This window comes from Corella eumyota, chromosome 3, assembly GCF_963082875.1.
Source record: "Corella eumyota chromosome 3, kaCorEumy4.1, whole genome shotgun sequence".
In the NCBI taxonomy this organism is placed as follows: domain Eukaryota; kingdom Metazoa; phylum Chordata; class Ascidiacea; order Phlebobranchia; family Corellidae; genus Corella; species Corella eumyota.
In genome coordinates, this window is record NC_137492.1 from 19,943,989 (window position 1) to 19,958,910 (window position 14,922).

At 37.5% G+C, this 14,922-nt stretch overlaps 3 protein-coding genes and 1 long non-coding RNA gene across 5 annotated transcripts in view; 3 read left to right on the forward strand and 1 right to left on the reverse strand.

Annotated features, from left to right (window-relative positions):
• Window positions 1–14,922, forward strand: part of LOC145746086 (SH3 and PX domain-containing protein 2B-like) — a 77,044-nt gene that overhangs the window by 27,802 nt on the left and 34,320 nt on the right. The window lies entirely within an intron of this gene.
• Window positions 100–1,989, forward strand: LOC145746092 (uncharacterized). The gene is made up of 4 exons (XR_014281281.1): window positions 100–240; window positions 704–837; window positions 966–1,356; window positions 1,414–1,989. It is a non-coding gene; the product is annotated as an uncharacterized LOC145746092 (long non-coding RNA).
• On the reverse strand, window positions 669–12,446 carry LOC145746087 (uncharacterized). The gene is made up of 5 exons (XM_082564277.1): window positions 11,886–12,446; window positions 11,726–11,747; window positions 4,075–4,248; window positions 3,954–4,001; window positions 669–3,695 (listed from the first exon to the last, which is right to left on the reverse strand). The coding sequence occupies exons 1-5, from the start codon at window positions 12,336–12,338 to the stop codon at window positions 2,872–2,874; spliced, it is 1,521 nt and encodes a 506-aa protein (XP_082420403.1). The 5' UTR covers window positions 12,339–12,446; the 3' UTR covers window positions 669–2,871.
• LOC145746041 (soma ferritin-like) lies at window positions 13,313–14,468 on the forward strand. Its single transcript, XM_082564220.1, has 5 exons — window positions 13,313–13,416; window positions 13,554–13,649; window positions 13,921–14,067; window positions 14,138–14,263; window positions 14,334–14,468. Exons 1-5 carry the CDS (start codon window positions 13,396–13,398, stop codon window positions 14,466–14,468), a joined length of 525 nt encoding a protein of 174 aa, XP_082420346.1. The 5' UTR covers window positions 13,313–13,395.

Here is a 14,922-nt window from a genome sequence, read left to right on the forward strand (position 1 = left end):
AAAATTAAGTTTTCAAAATGGAAGGAGTTTTAAAAAAGATTCGGATTCAAACTGGAGTAGTGAAGAGGATTTCAAAAGAAGAGAAAATGTACAGGGAGGAAGCAAGGAGATCGAGGAACAAATTGTGAAGATGAAAGCATCAAAAGAGGATGAATATGTGATCCGGAAGGGATTGTAAAGAGGTGGATCTTTACATCTCGGCAAAATGCATCCTGGAGGAGATTTAGAAACATCTTTAAGGTAATACAATTTACCAGCATAAGCATGTTCAATATTTATTGATTTGTTTAACTTCACCAAAGTTCGTGTGGTTAGTCAGACTTACATTCTACGTCATCTCATGTCCTTTTATTTAATATATGAACGTGTAATAACACGATATAGTTTTGTTTACTTTTCTGCAGCTTTTTGTTGCAGTTTGGTTCATAATTTTAATGTTATTAACATCCTGGGTTAAAGATATTTTTAAATTTAATTTGAAACAACTAAAATTTAAACCCAGTTTAAGTCAAAATGATTTTACTTGAATAAATTTTTATTGAAAACTTTTGACAGCGATCTGAGGTACAAGGAAGCATTGGTGTTTTCTGCAGGTCACGTGACTATCACGCGGTCACACCGGAAGTGTTGACAAATTCAAAATTTATTTCTTTTAATATTTTTTTGTTAAGTTATTTCTTAGGATTTTTTATTTTGTTTTTAGCCGATGATGACGTCAAACGCAGATTCTCTGCTCAAGAGCAAGAAGGAGAAAAAGTGGGAAACGAGAGAGTGAAATATGAGAAAAAGGAAAGAAGGGTGATATTAGAAAGAGAGAATAAAAACATAAAACGAATTGTAAGAGAAATTTTAAGTTAATGAAAACAAACATACTACACTTGAGTTATGATGTCAAACAACTGTGTTATGACATCACAAGTAATAAGTGAATGTTTTGTCATACTAACTAGTTTATTACGTCACAGAAAGCTCGATCTTCTTTGTGTTCTCGACTTTCTCGAAGTTTTTTCGACATATCACGTGAGCTGCTCACTCATGCGGCAAACATGATTATTGCATCACAATCAAACACAGATAACAAAGATGACGTCACTGGGTTATATTCGAATTCATTTTCAGCTTTGGAGATAAAATATTTTTTATGACGATTTTAAATTAATTTAAGTTTTTGTTTGTCGCAAGTGGGCGCTCTTAAACTTAAATATTCCTCAATATTAAAGCATTTAAGTGATGGAAACATGAAGTTGACCGACGAACCTAGTCTCGCTCTGTTGGAGATGACCTTTGACCTTGCTCAGCACGACCAACGTAAGACGAACCACAACGCGAACAAACGACCTCATTCTTCATTCTTTGGTGAGTCATACGAGGCTGTTTGTGACGTCATTTAAACCCCTTATTTTATATGTTTAGTAGACAATAGACATGGGTTACATGACCACATCACCCCTACGTCCCCCATTTCACCTTGATTGCCCATTAATGACATCACACTCATTCCCGTGACCCATTGTGACGGAACAGAGGGTCTTCAACGCGCAGTTCACCGAGCTATGGTTCTCTCTCCTCGGGGAAATAACTTTACATCATGGTTATGTGCACATAAGCATGACGTCACCGACAATAGACAATCGATCGTGTCTGTGATGTCAGTTCTATCAAAGAATTTGAGAAGCATTCGACGATGCATCAGTCTTCCTGATCTTTCTAGAATGTCAGCTTTGTTTCAATCCAATCAGTGATCCAGAGATCGATCCTACTCTGATCGGAACCAGTTCCGGTCACCCAATCATGGTTCCAAAAGGTATCGGTCACCTGATCATGGTTCCAGAAGGTGCCGGTCACCTGATCATGGTTCCGAAAGGTTCCGGTAACCTGATTATGGTTCCAGAAGGTACCGGTCACCTGATCGTGGTTTTGGAAGATACCGGTCACCCGATCGTGGTTTCGGAAGGTACCGGTCACCCGATCGTGGTTCCGGAAGGTATCGGTCCCCGCTCCGGAGCCGAGCCCGAACTCACGATGGGATGTGTTCGCCGAATTTTCGATCCTGGAGGAAAACGAGGAAGAAATTGCTCGAATTGATCCTCCGAGTGATCTTGTGTTGAGTTCGGGTGAGTTGACTCAACGCAGAAGACGCGGTGACGTAGACAATCAACAGAACAATAACTCGTCCGTGGTTCTAGATCGTGATTCTGGTTTTGCTGAATCTTACCACCCAACATTCCAACCTTCTTGGGGGGGCAACACCGGTGGAAAGTACCCCCCTAATCACCTCCCTGAGGGCTCTAGAAGGATGCGGGGTCGACTGGAACAGCAATGAAAACACAAAGTTAAATTATGACGTCATTAAATTATGATTTAAATATGACGTCATAACTGCCATTATATCAACATGGCGTCTTTAACTTGTCGTATCGTTGCTTTTATGACATCACTAAGCAGTGTTCACGTGATCAATTAGTGACCTCAACACATGACGTATTCAACTAGTGACGTCATAAATTATTGTAACAAAGTATTTTGATCCGAGTATTAACCAGAAGCAAGTTATGCAAATTATTATTCCAACTTTAAAGGTGTAATCATTCCCGTCTTATCAGGGGAATTCCCCAGCTTACGTCATCTTAATGACGTCACAATTTTAACGACGCTTTCCTTATGTTATTTTATATTTTATACAAGATGTTCCCGGCCTGTGATTGGCCAATTTTTGTTGATTGATGTTTTAAGCCACGCCCATTCGTATTTTTTTTAAGTTTAATGATTAAGCTTTCTAACTACTCCCGTGTTTATTTAAAACCTTGTAGGTGTTGGGTAAGTAATTTATTGACAACATTTTAACGCAATCTACTTAATTTTACAACAATTTTATTTCTTGATTAAACCTCGAACTTCAACAAGTTTCTCTTCACACATTTTAATCCACTTGGTTTTATCTTCATCACTCATATCTTTAGCATTCTTGAAAGCCTCCGATGCCCTCACATAATAACCTTCTGCCTCTGATGGTTGTTGAGCTTTGTAGAGATACCATTGACCAAGCAAGTGCAAGTGGAACCCATAAACATAATACTCATTTGCTGAAGATCCCAGAACATCCTCCATCAACTTCACAGCTTGCTTATGTGTTTGGGTGGGATCAACATAGGACAAATATTCACACAGAGCTATGTAATATAAACACCTGGCTTCTATATTACATCTCACCTTCTCATCAGATTGTGTGTCGTTGTGGACGAGCTCTTTCATTTCATGCATGAGTGGTGTCACATGACGTTGGATGACACTTTTCAGGTTTCCATCTTCTTTCATATTACGAACACAACCCCACATACCACCCACACAAGACTCTATCCCCTTAACAGATTGGTTGAGCACTTTACTACCAAGACCATACAACCCACCAGCTGCACTGTAGAACAAGATTGACTCCAGATATTTCTCCTTACCTTCAAGATGGTCAGCAAATAAGTTGACTTGCTCAGCACTAACTTGGATGTTGCCTTGAATCAGGGAAGAAACCTCGTTCTTGGCTTCCATGGCTTTGTCATATTGGTCGGTCATCAAACAGGCGACATAATATTGGGTCAGCTTTGGAAGGAGGTCAAAGGTCACACCAAACTTGTATTTTTGCTCATATTGAAGAATGGTTTTGTTGTTACTTTCACTCTTTGACTTGTTCCAGATTGATTCTTTAATAAAGTTAACTCATGTTAGAAACAGTTCCTAATGTTAAACATATTAAAGTTGTCATAACAACCATTTATTGGTAACTGTTACGTCATAGTGTGTTATAAATTGTTGATTTTAACTTTGCTGTATTGTTTGTTTTAGTAATTATTATTTAAAATAAATTTAAATTAACGCGTGTTGCTAATTGGTTAATACAACATTTGCCCCTTTTTGCAACAAACTGTGACGTAACAATAACCAAATTTAAGTTAACCAACCTCCTGAAGCAAACAGTTCCTCCAGATCCTTGGATGTTACTTCCAATCCTAATAATTAAAAGAAAGTTGTTAAAGTTGTTCTCATAAACATTTCACAAAAACTTAACTTTTATTAACTTACCAATTTGCCTTCTTTTCACTGTTTTGGTTGCCATGGAAGCAGTCACGCTTGGATGAGAACTAGCCATGCTTGCGTGACCACTATCAGAGGTCATCACACTCTCAAGGTCAAAAGGTCGTCGCAACCCAGAAAATCGATCCTTAAGGTCAAAGAGTCCAAACTCAGGCGAAATATCTGGATATTTTGTATTATTATAAACTAATTTTTAGGCCTATGTTGTTTAACAAGTTGTCCTATTTAAATATCATATAATGCAATATTTAATTAAATTAGCGGTTGGTTAACTCGTTTATTGTTAATTTAAAACTACTTGAGGCATATATAACCATTTGTTAAGTCCATTTATATGAAACTGATTTATATTTTCTCATTAATTTTAAATACAATTTCACACTCGGTTGGACACCATTAGCCGCTATTGTGCGCTTTTGGGTCGTCTTATCGCCTGGTCATTTCAAGTTTTTTCCAGCGTTCTTAGTCACGTGATTTGTGTTTCGCCTTTTTTTGTCTCTATTTGTATCGTAACTTGGAATAATTTTGGAATTCTAGTTTTAGTACGTCATATATTTTAGAATACGATTCACCCTGTTCTAACAATTCATAAATGGTCTTTAGTTAGTTTTTGTTAAAAGTAATATTGATTTGTAAGTGTTAAGCCAGTATTGTTTTTTGTTAATTGTTTTTCTTGTGTACTGAATATTGAATACATTGTAGAGTATTTCAATTGTTGTATCAGTCGAGTTAGACAGTTGCAATTCTGGGCCCATTATCGGCATTATTTTTATATTAACTGAGATCAATCTGTGATCAAGGGGCGTATTTTATTCTCCGATCAACCTATTGTTGGTCACGTGGGGTATAGTTAGACAAACCCTACATTTATTTATGAATTGTATGACATTTGGTCATATCATTGAGTTAGTATAGTTAGTTAGATTTGTAGATTGTTTGACTTAAGATCAAGTTTGGATTTATAAATTGGGATATATAATTTCGAAAGGATTTTTTGGATTTACATATAAGAATGAATTTGGAACCAAGTACCAGCGGTCAAGCTTCGACATCGAAGCCCGTCGAAGAACCCAGTGTCGATCCGAAGTCTGCCCGAAAAAATGCTTTGGCAAATTTTACTCGAATTGAAAACCAGCTCCTTAAAGAAATCAATGCTCAAAAGGAGGCAAAGCTGGTCACTGGATGCAAAGCAGTTTTCGACACCGCCTACGATAAATGTTTATCGGCGTGCAACGAATTCTTGGCTGTTCAAGCTGAAGTTGAAAAGCCAAAAGCACAGGCCAAAATTGATGAAGTTAAAAGCCGATATGCGACAATGAACGAAAGGTATCAAAGTTTTCTATCTTTGTGTGTAACCTCTGCTTCACCAACACATGGAGCTCCCTCAGTAATTGGGTCCCGCCATTCTGGATCTGTTAGCTCGCAAAGAAGCGGAGGTAGCGTCGAGGCGCTTAAAGTTCAAGCCGAACAAGTTCAAAAAGAAGCTGAATTAAGTCTTCGTCAGCTTGAAATTCAAAAACAACAAGAAGAGGAAGAAGCAGAAGAAGAAGTCCGCGAGGCCGAAGCTAGGGCTCGTCGGAAAAAGCGCACTGCGGCCCTTTAGAGCATGGGCGCACAAATTGAGCTTGAAAAGGAAGGTCTGACGGATTCGTAGAAAGGCCATCAATTTCGCTTCGACAATTCGCTTCACCAGCTGCTTTGGGGATTGATCAAGCCATTAACAGCTTATCACCCAAACGGAGTGACCCGACCCCTATCTTAGTTACCCAAACGGGGCCGGTGTATGATTCCACGCCTATTGTCAAAGAAACCCAGCAAAGTGTGCCCCGTAGCCAATATTTGCCAAGCTACTTAGCGCAAGACGCCACCTTGCCAAGAATTACGATTGACAATTTTAATGGCGACATTTTAGAATATGATTCTTTCATCATGCAGTTTGATGAATTTATAGATTGTAAAATATCGGATGACGGCGCCAAATTGCAGTTTTTGTTGAAGTATTGCACTGGCGAGGCGTTTGAGGCAATTAAAGGTTGCAAAGTTATTCGTAACCGAACAGAGGCTTACAGAGAAGCGAGATCACGACTTGATGAAAAGTTTCGTGCCAGTGATCTTATCATGGAGGCGGCAATGGAAACCATACTAATTGGGCCTCCCATTTCTGAGTCAGATTCCGATGCTTGGAATAAATTGGCAGACAGCATGTACTACTGCAGCTGTACCTTAAATGCGGGAGGCTATGGGTCCGAATTAAACAGCCGTGAGACAATAAGCAAAATCTATCGACGATTGCCCGAACAAGTGCGGCGTGATTTTATAAAAATTTCAAAAGATAAAGAAAGAACCGGTAGGAAAACAACCTTCGATGATTTGTTACAGTTCGTAAGGGAGTTGGCCCGATCATCAAGGCATTACTTCCAGCGCATTCATTTTGAGCAATGCGATAAAAAATTTTCCGACATGAAAGGGAGGCGATTTCAATCGAAATCAAATCGGCCTGCCAGCAAGAGGTTTAACGTGAAGGAGAAAAGTTCGGCGCCATTATCATTTGTATGCTGTCCTTTGTGTAGGAATGGACACCAGCTGTGGCGTTGCGAAATCTTTAAAATAAAAACGTCGATCGATCGATATAATTTCGTGAAAATTAAAAGGTTGTGTTTCAATTGCTTAAGAGAAGGCCACATGAATAACAGTTGTCCGACAACAATGGCCTGCAAAACATATAGCAAAAAACATCACACTTTGCTTCATTACAACAAACCACAACCGCATGAAAACTTAAACGCACCTACAAATAATGAGAACGCCGAAGAAAGAGCTGTCACCGCCTGCGGTACACAGAAAAGTAAAAATGTGAAACGGTTCAAGGTGCTTCCAGTAAAGGTTTGGGGCAGCGACCCAAACAAAATCGTCCAAACTTATGCATTTTTGGACGATGGTTCCGACACAAGTATGTGTACTAAAACGTTAGCCAATCAATTGGGGCTTAACAAAATCGACCGCCATGTACAGCTATTTACAGCGAATTCACTTACCGAATATGATACCATTGTTGGAGGTATGCATATTCAAGGCATTAATGAAATCGAGTCATTTAATGTAGACGAGCTTATTGTTTTAAACGACCTGGTTGATGTAAGTGAAAGTATACCCACTAAAGATATAGCAAACCGCTACGCGCATCTTAATGATCTCACGTTTCCGAAACTTAAGAACGCAAAAATTGAATTGCTTCTTGGTAACTATGTGCATGAAGCCTTTAGGTTAAAGGAGCAACGTGTGGGTAAACCTGGTCAGCCATTTGGCCTGCATACAGCGCTTGGCTGGACACTGTTTGGTTCTGACTACTCTAATAGGTCAGATAACAATGCACGAAAAATCAATTTTCTACATAGCCTAGATGGCATTGATGCTTCTCGTAGAATATTGGTCAACTCGTTTAATCAAGACTTTAAGGATTTAAACGACGTTCAACGCCATGAGGCCTCAATAGAGGATAAAAGGGCTTTGGGAATAATGAAATCGACCGTTAAAAAGGTTGACGGTCATTACCAAATTGGATTACCGTGGAAGGACGATCTTGCAAGACCGTCGAATAATCGGAAAATGGCTGAACGAAGGCTTCAGTACTTAAAGAAGAAATTGCAAGCTAACCCTGAACTTTTTTCTAGGTATAGGGATAAGGTTACTGAATATGTAAATAGTGGCCATGCCACAATGATTTTAGATGGTGAAATTAGGAATTTAAGTAACTTTAAATATTATATACCTCACCATTTTACAGGGCCTAAATTTCGTATTGTTTTTGATTGTGCTGCTAAACATTTAGGCCTATCTCTTAATGACTATTTGTTACAGGGGCCTGATTTAACTAATAATCTGGTTGGCGTACTTTTGCGCTTTCGCCAGGAAAAAATCGCTTTAGTTGCAGATATAAAGGGCATGTTTCACCAGGTGTTCGTTGATCCCAATGATCGGGATGCCTTTAGGTTTTTGTGGTGGCCAGAAAACGACCTGTCGCGAACTCCGGTTGATTACCGCATGATCGTTCATATTTTTGGCGCGACGTCATCGCCGAGTTGCGCTGCATTTGCATTACGTAAGACAGCTGACGACAACCTGACCGGTGCGAACGAACAAACCCCGAGTACTGTAAGGCAAACTTTTTATGCTGATGATATGTTAAAATCGTGTAGTAGTGTAAATGAAGCCTTGCATTTGTTACGTGATATTCAACCGCTTCTTAAAAGCGGCGGCTTCCATTTAACTAAGTTTATTAATAATGACAAAACTATACTTGCTTCTGTTCCTTTGGCATCGTCAACGTTAAATCTTACATGAGTTGCCAACTGAACGTGCGTTAGGTGTTTATTGGGACACCGCCCTTGATTGTTTTAAGGTGAAGGTAAACGTTCAATTAAAACCTTCCACTAGACGTGGTATTCTTTCTATGGTAAGTCAGGTCTATGACCCATTGGGCTTTGCCCAACCATTCATTTTACCTGCACGTAAATTACTGCAGGAAGCATGCAATTCACAAGTAGGTTGGGACGATCTGTTACCCAACAGTCATATCACTAAATGGAATGCATGGTTACGTAATCTAACCCTTTTGGAGCGTATAAGCGTTCCCAGATGCCTTAAGTCTTCTTTAAGCATGTTAAAAAGTATTCAGCTGCACACGTTTTGTGATGCAAGCAGTATTGGCTATGGAGCCGTTAGTTATCTTCGTGTTGTTGATTTGCATGATGTGATTTTATGTTCTTTTGTTATGGGCAAGTCTCGCGTTTCACCTTTGAAACCTGTAAGCACGCCGAGACTTGAGCTTACGGCAGCTGTTATTGCCGTAAAACTAAGCACGCTAATTCAGCAAGAGCTTGAGTATAAGCTGGGCGACATTTTCTACTGGACGGATTCGACGACGGTGCTTCAATACATTCTTAATACATCAACACACTTTCGTTGCCAATAGATTTGAATTTATTCACGGTCTTTCTAAGCCGGGTCAATGGAGACACGTTGACACCAAACGTAACCCGGCTGACATAGCATCTCGAGGTCTTATCCCAGACAAAGTAGATAAGGCCGAAATTTGATTTAATGGCCCGCAGTTTTTGGGTCAAGTTGTTAATGAATGGCCCGCTCGCCCACAAGTTTTACCACCGCTTGCCAACGACGATCCTGAGTTGAAACAAGAACCAGCAAAGTGCAATTTCACAAAAGAAATTAGCAGCACTGGCATTAAGCGCCTTTTTTCTCGCTATTCATCTTTTTCCCGATTACAACGCTGCGTGGCATGGCTTCTTCGTTATAAGCAATACCTGAGGTGGAAGGCTGAAACTCGAAATTTAGCAGCAAGTTCAACTTCGTTTAACACCAATTTTCTTAGTCGTCAGGAGATAGATGCTGCCACTACCGCTATTGCACATGCTGTTCAGCACGACGTTTTTCCCGAGGTTATTAAGTTGCTTTCTAACCATGAGAACTTTCAGTCGCCTGTAGTAATGAGTAAAGGAGAACTTCGCAATTCAAAAGTTCTCAGCTCGTTGCAAAAGTTGTCACCCATTTTGGTCAATAATGTAATCTATGTTGGAGGAAGATTACAAAAGTCTTTGGTTGATAGGAATGCAAAGCATCAAATGATCTTGCCTTCAAACCACCCTGTCACTGCTCTCATTATTTCATCTCATCACATACGTCAAGGTCATTCCGGAACCTTGCATGTGGTAGCCTCTATCCGGGAAAGTTTTTGGATTTTGCGTGGCCAGGCAGCTGTTCGAAAGGTACTACGAAACTGCAGACAATGTAGACGATGGAACGCGAAAATCGGTGAACAAATGATGGCCGCATTACCCTCATCAATGGTTACTGCCAACAGGCCACCATTTACCTGTGTTGGTGTCGATTATATGGGCCCCATACCTGCCAAGCTGGGACGGAGCCAAGTTGAGCGATATGCTTGTGTTTTTACCTGTATGGCCACCAGAGCAGTCCATATTGAGGTTGCACAGTCGCTTGAAACAAGTGCCTTTATAGATGCATACAGAAGGTTCATTTCAAAAAGGCCAACACCGAAACAAATTTTTAGTGACAACGGCACTAATTTCGTCGGTGCCGAACGTGAATTGCGTATGGGTATAAGGAAATGGAATAAAAAACAAATGCATGATGCTATGTTGCAGAATGAAATAGATTGGAGATTTAATCCCCCTGCTGCAAGCCATCAAGGCGGAGTATGGGAGCGTATAATAAGAACAGTTCGAAAAATTATACGTTCAATCACCGGTGAACGAGTTCTTGACGATTACGGTCTCATGACGTTGCTCACTGAAGTTGAAAGGATCTTGAATAACCGACCTTTAACCCCTATTAGTGATGATCCGCGAGACTTGGAAACGCTTTCTCCAAGTATGGTTTTAAAAGGAGCAATCGATATGTCATTGCCCCCCTGGAGAATTTATAAAAGCGGATGGTTATAAAAAGTCATGGCGCCTGACTCAACTAGTCGTCGATCAATTCTGGACGCGATGGCTAAAAGAATATTTGCCGCTTTTACAATTGCGACAAAAATGGCTTCGTCCCGTGAGAAATTTTGCTGTTGGTGACGTAGTGTTGATTGTGGATGACACAATTAAAAGAGGATACTGGCCGAAGGGAATTATAGAACAATGTGAAAGTGACTGTAACGGACTTGTACGACGCGTGCGTGTAAAAACCACCACAACGGTCCTTTGGCGGGATATTAGAAAGCTGTGCCTTCTCTAAGCGCAGCAATAACTTAAAACGCGTTTTTCTTTCATTCATTATTGCATGTACCGTTATCATTTCACCTCATGTCACTCGTGTGAACTTTCATATTTTCTTACCCTTTGATGTGTACGATTATCGTATATTGTTATAATGTAATGTTTTCTTTTTTGACGATTATCTCACGTCATACTGTTTGCTGCATGCTCACAGTGTATATTGGTTTCGTTTTTGATATAATGTACTTTGTTTATTGTGAAATGACTTCGTATATTTTGTTGTGTACTCGGTCATTTGGGGCCGGAATGTTAAGTCCATTTATATGAAACTGATTTATATTTTCTCATTAATTTTAAATACAATTTCACACTCGGTTGGACACCATTAGCCGCTATTGTGCGCTTCTTTTTGGATCGCCTTATCGCCTGGTCATTTCAAGTTTTTCCCTTTTTTCCAGCGTTCTTAGTCACGTGATTTGTGTTTCGCCTTTTTTGTCTTTATTTGTATCGTAACTTGGAATAATTTTGGAATTCTACTTTTAGTACGTCATATATTTAGAATACGATTCGCCCTGTTCTAACAATTCATAAATGGTCTTTAGTTAGTTTTTGTTAAAAGTAATATTGATTTGTAAGTGTTAAGCCAGTATTGTTTTTTGTTAATTGTTTTTCTTGTGTACTGAATATTGAATACATTGTAGAGTATTTCAATTGTTGTGTCAGTCGAGTTAGACAGTTGCAATTCTGGGCCCATTATCGGTATTATTTTTATATTTACTGAGATCAATCTGTGATCAAGGGGCGTATTTTATTCTCCGATCAACCTATTGTTGGTCACGTGGGGTATAGTTAGACAAACCCTACACCATTTGTATAACAAATACATAACTTACCCTTTGTTACTTCTTTCTCTACCTAAAACAAAGAAAAACTTTAATTTTAATCGTATTAAAAGTAAGGTCACTATCTGAAACAGGTTAAAAGTTAAGCTTAAAGTAACACAAACTACCTTAAAGTGTTATGGTTTGATATAGATAAAAACTTTTCACTTACCTTCTCATTAAACAACTCAGAAATTGTGATCCGAGCATTTTCTTTCATCTCCTCAAAATCGTCAGCGAAACTTTCGAATACTTCATACTTCGTCATGACAACGGATTTAAACTTTCCGATGTCGTCATCACCTGGATACTGGGAAAGATATTTGTTTAATCTTTCGAGCATCGACTTTGAACTATAATCGAACATGAACTGATCAGAAGCTTCCTGGTTCTTGGTGCAAACGCTGACAACCAATGATCCTCCGCCAAGGTAATTGATGTATGCATCCAGTCTACCAACAATTCCGTTCAACACCCCCCTCCAGAACGGCTGAAGTTCAGGTCTTAAAGCGACATAAGCAACCCCAGCTACTGCCGCAGCACTGGCTATTATACGTGCAGGTAGCCCTTCAAATCTCAAATGGATATCACCTTGTTCAACTTTTAAGTCAACTATGTCTGACATATTCAGATGTTTTAAGCTAAAGCGAAAATCATGTTTTATTTAAGTTAAATATTCATATAAAATAAACTTATTTTTAAGCCTTAACGGTTTAATTTGATTTTTAAATCTATGTAGTTTTATTTAAAAATAGTTACCGACATTTAAACTGAATAACAAACTAAAACTGTTGATTTTGAATATGTAAATCCTTTACCAACGAAATAATAGTAAAAACCTTTAAAATGTTATAACAACGTTAAAAAAAGGTTTTCATATTGTGTTTCCACGGTCGACTAGTTCTGTATTAAGTTCACCTAGACAACTAGACCACGACTATACCAGACCTACGTTTAAAATGATATTTCAAGGTTTTTTGGTTGGCAGACCTTTAACCTTTTGCGACGCCTCTAATCTTTACAGTTACAGGCACAAAATTAAGCTTGTATAGTTTGGAAAATAAAAACAAAAGACAACATTATCTTGTTTCACTTGTTCGCGTCGCCAAGTCAGCGTTAAAGTCTGGTTCTTTGTCTTTTGAAATGATAGTTTTTGTATTTACTTAATTCTAAACGAATTAGGATTTTGTTTTTGGTTTATGGCTATAAATTATTAACCTTTTTTTGATGTTAATATGAGTTCATTTAATTCAATCATTTATATCTGTAGCTTGTAATAAAATCCTGATTATAATCCATTTTTTGTTTTTATTGAATTAATAAATTAAATATTTTAAAAGTTATGGTATTAACATTTTTTATAATACTATGTGCATTATTTTTGTAGCACTTAAATAAAACAAAGATTAAGCATTAAAATTTCCCAAAGCGATGCCTTTGAAATCATTCAACAAAAAAAACGTTTTCAGAATGCTTCAAACACTTTTTTTAAAATCCACGCTTTTGTTAATTACTCGCCTAGATTAAAATTACGTTCCAGATTTAGCTTGGCTTACTTCTGTGCATAAGTTTCAATTTAATGTAAATGTGTAAGGTTAATAAGTATAGGATAACCTACAATTGGACTTTTTAGTATTACAACTACGTGTTTATAAAGCATAGAAACCTTTTTAGGTATAGCCATGACGCCACTAGTTGTTAAGGTTAGTTGTATATCAATAAAACAAGTAATGTGTAATAAGATATTTAAATATACATTTTCGTCTTATATATAGGGTATTAAGGGTATTGGAAATATGTATTTTTTTCGGTTTATTTTATGTTATTGTAATTTTTACAGGCAAACAGTGGAGGGGTGTGGGGTAAAGAATGTGAGGAAGGTTTAAACAATCAGATTAACCTAGAGTTGTACGCCTCATATGTTTACATGGCTATAGTAAGTATAAAATAGCGTTTTTTTATAACATGATGTCTTGGGTTTAATCCCAACTGCTCCCGTGCTAAAACCCATTAATAAGATAACTTTTAAATGTTGTAGCGCCCTTGAGTGAAGCGCTATAAATAGTACAAACTTATGCTGAACTTAAAAACCAATTTTTAGGTAAATTTTCTGACAAAATGCTCTAATAATTGCACATAAATGCCGAATGAAAATTCAAGACTGGGTCAGGGATTTTGATTGTGTATTTAATGTTTTTTTAACGCAGGGCAACTTTTTTAACCGGGACGATGTTGCTGTAAAATGTGTTTGCAAATATTTTAAGAAATATTCAGACAAGAATGCAGCCCGTGTTAATCAAATGCTAGAGTTTCAAAACAAAAGAGGAGGAACTTGCAAGTATTTTCAGATCAAGGTAAACACTTTTAAAAAGTGGTAAACCCTTAAAATATTGCAAATCTTTTAATTATAACATTTTTTTGTAGCCACCAGGACCATTTGATCCTTCAAACTTCAACATATTAAAGGCCATGCAATGCGCTCTTGCACTTGAAGTTAATGTAAACAAAAGTTTGCTGGCTTTACACACAACTGCTGAGCAGGACCCTGTGGTAAGATAAAGGTTTTAACTCGTTAAATTAATCAGTTTAATAACTTTTTTAACTTATGTATACTTTATAGTTTCAAGATTTCATTGAGGATAACTTCCTTCACGAGCAAACTGACGTCATCAAGAAGTTGAAAGATAATATCAAGAATCTAAAAAAGACAGGCGATGGACTGGGAGAATATGTTTTCGATAAATATTTTTCCTAGCCTTTCTACTAATGCATGTTAATTAAAATAAACATTAAATATATTTATATTGTTGTTTTTGTATTTAATTCTAATTTTATTGGAACAAATTTGTTTTTTGTCTTAAAATTAAAATTGAGGATAAAAGATCGCTTGCCAAGTTTCTACTACGGTCACAAAGTTTCTACTACGGTCACGAAGTCTTGTGCAAATATTTTTATTTGTTTAAAATGTTTCAGCAATTTTTTTCCAGACATTTGTTTTTAAGTTACTTGTAATATTATCTTAACATTAAGGTTAGTAGTGTACCTTAAGGCAGAAAATAGTTTTATATCTCTGATAAGATTAGGTTTTGTATAAATAATGTTTATATTTGATAAAAAATAAAAAGAGAAAAACTTAAAAAATTAAGTTTTTTATAGGTTTTAGTTTGTTAAATTAAAAAATCGGCACTGGAAAAGTAAGATAACATGTT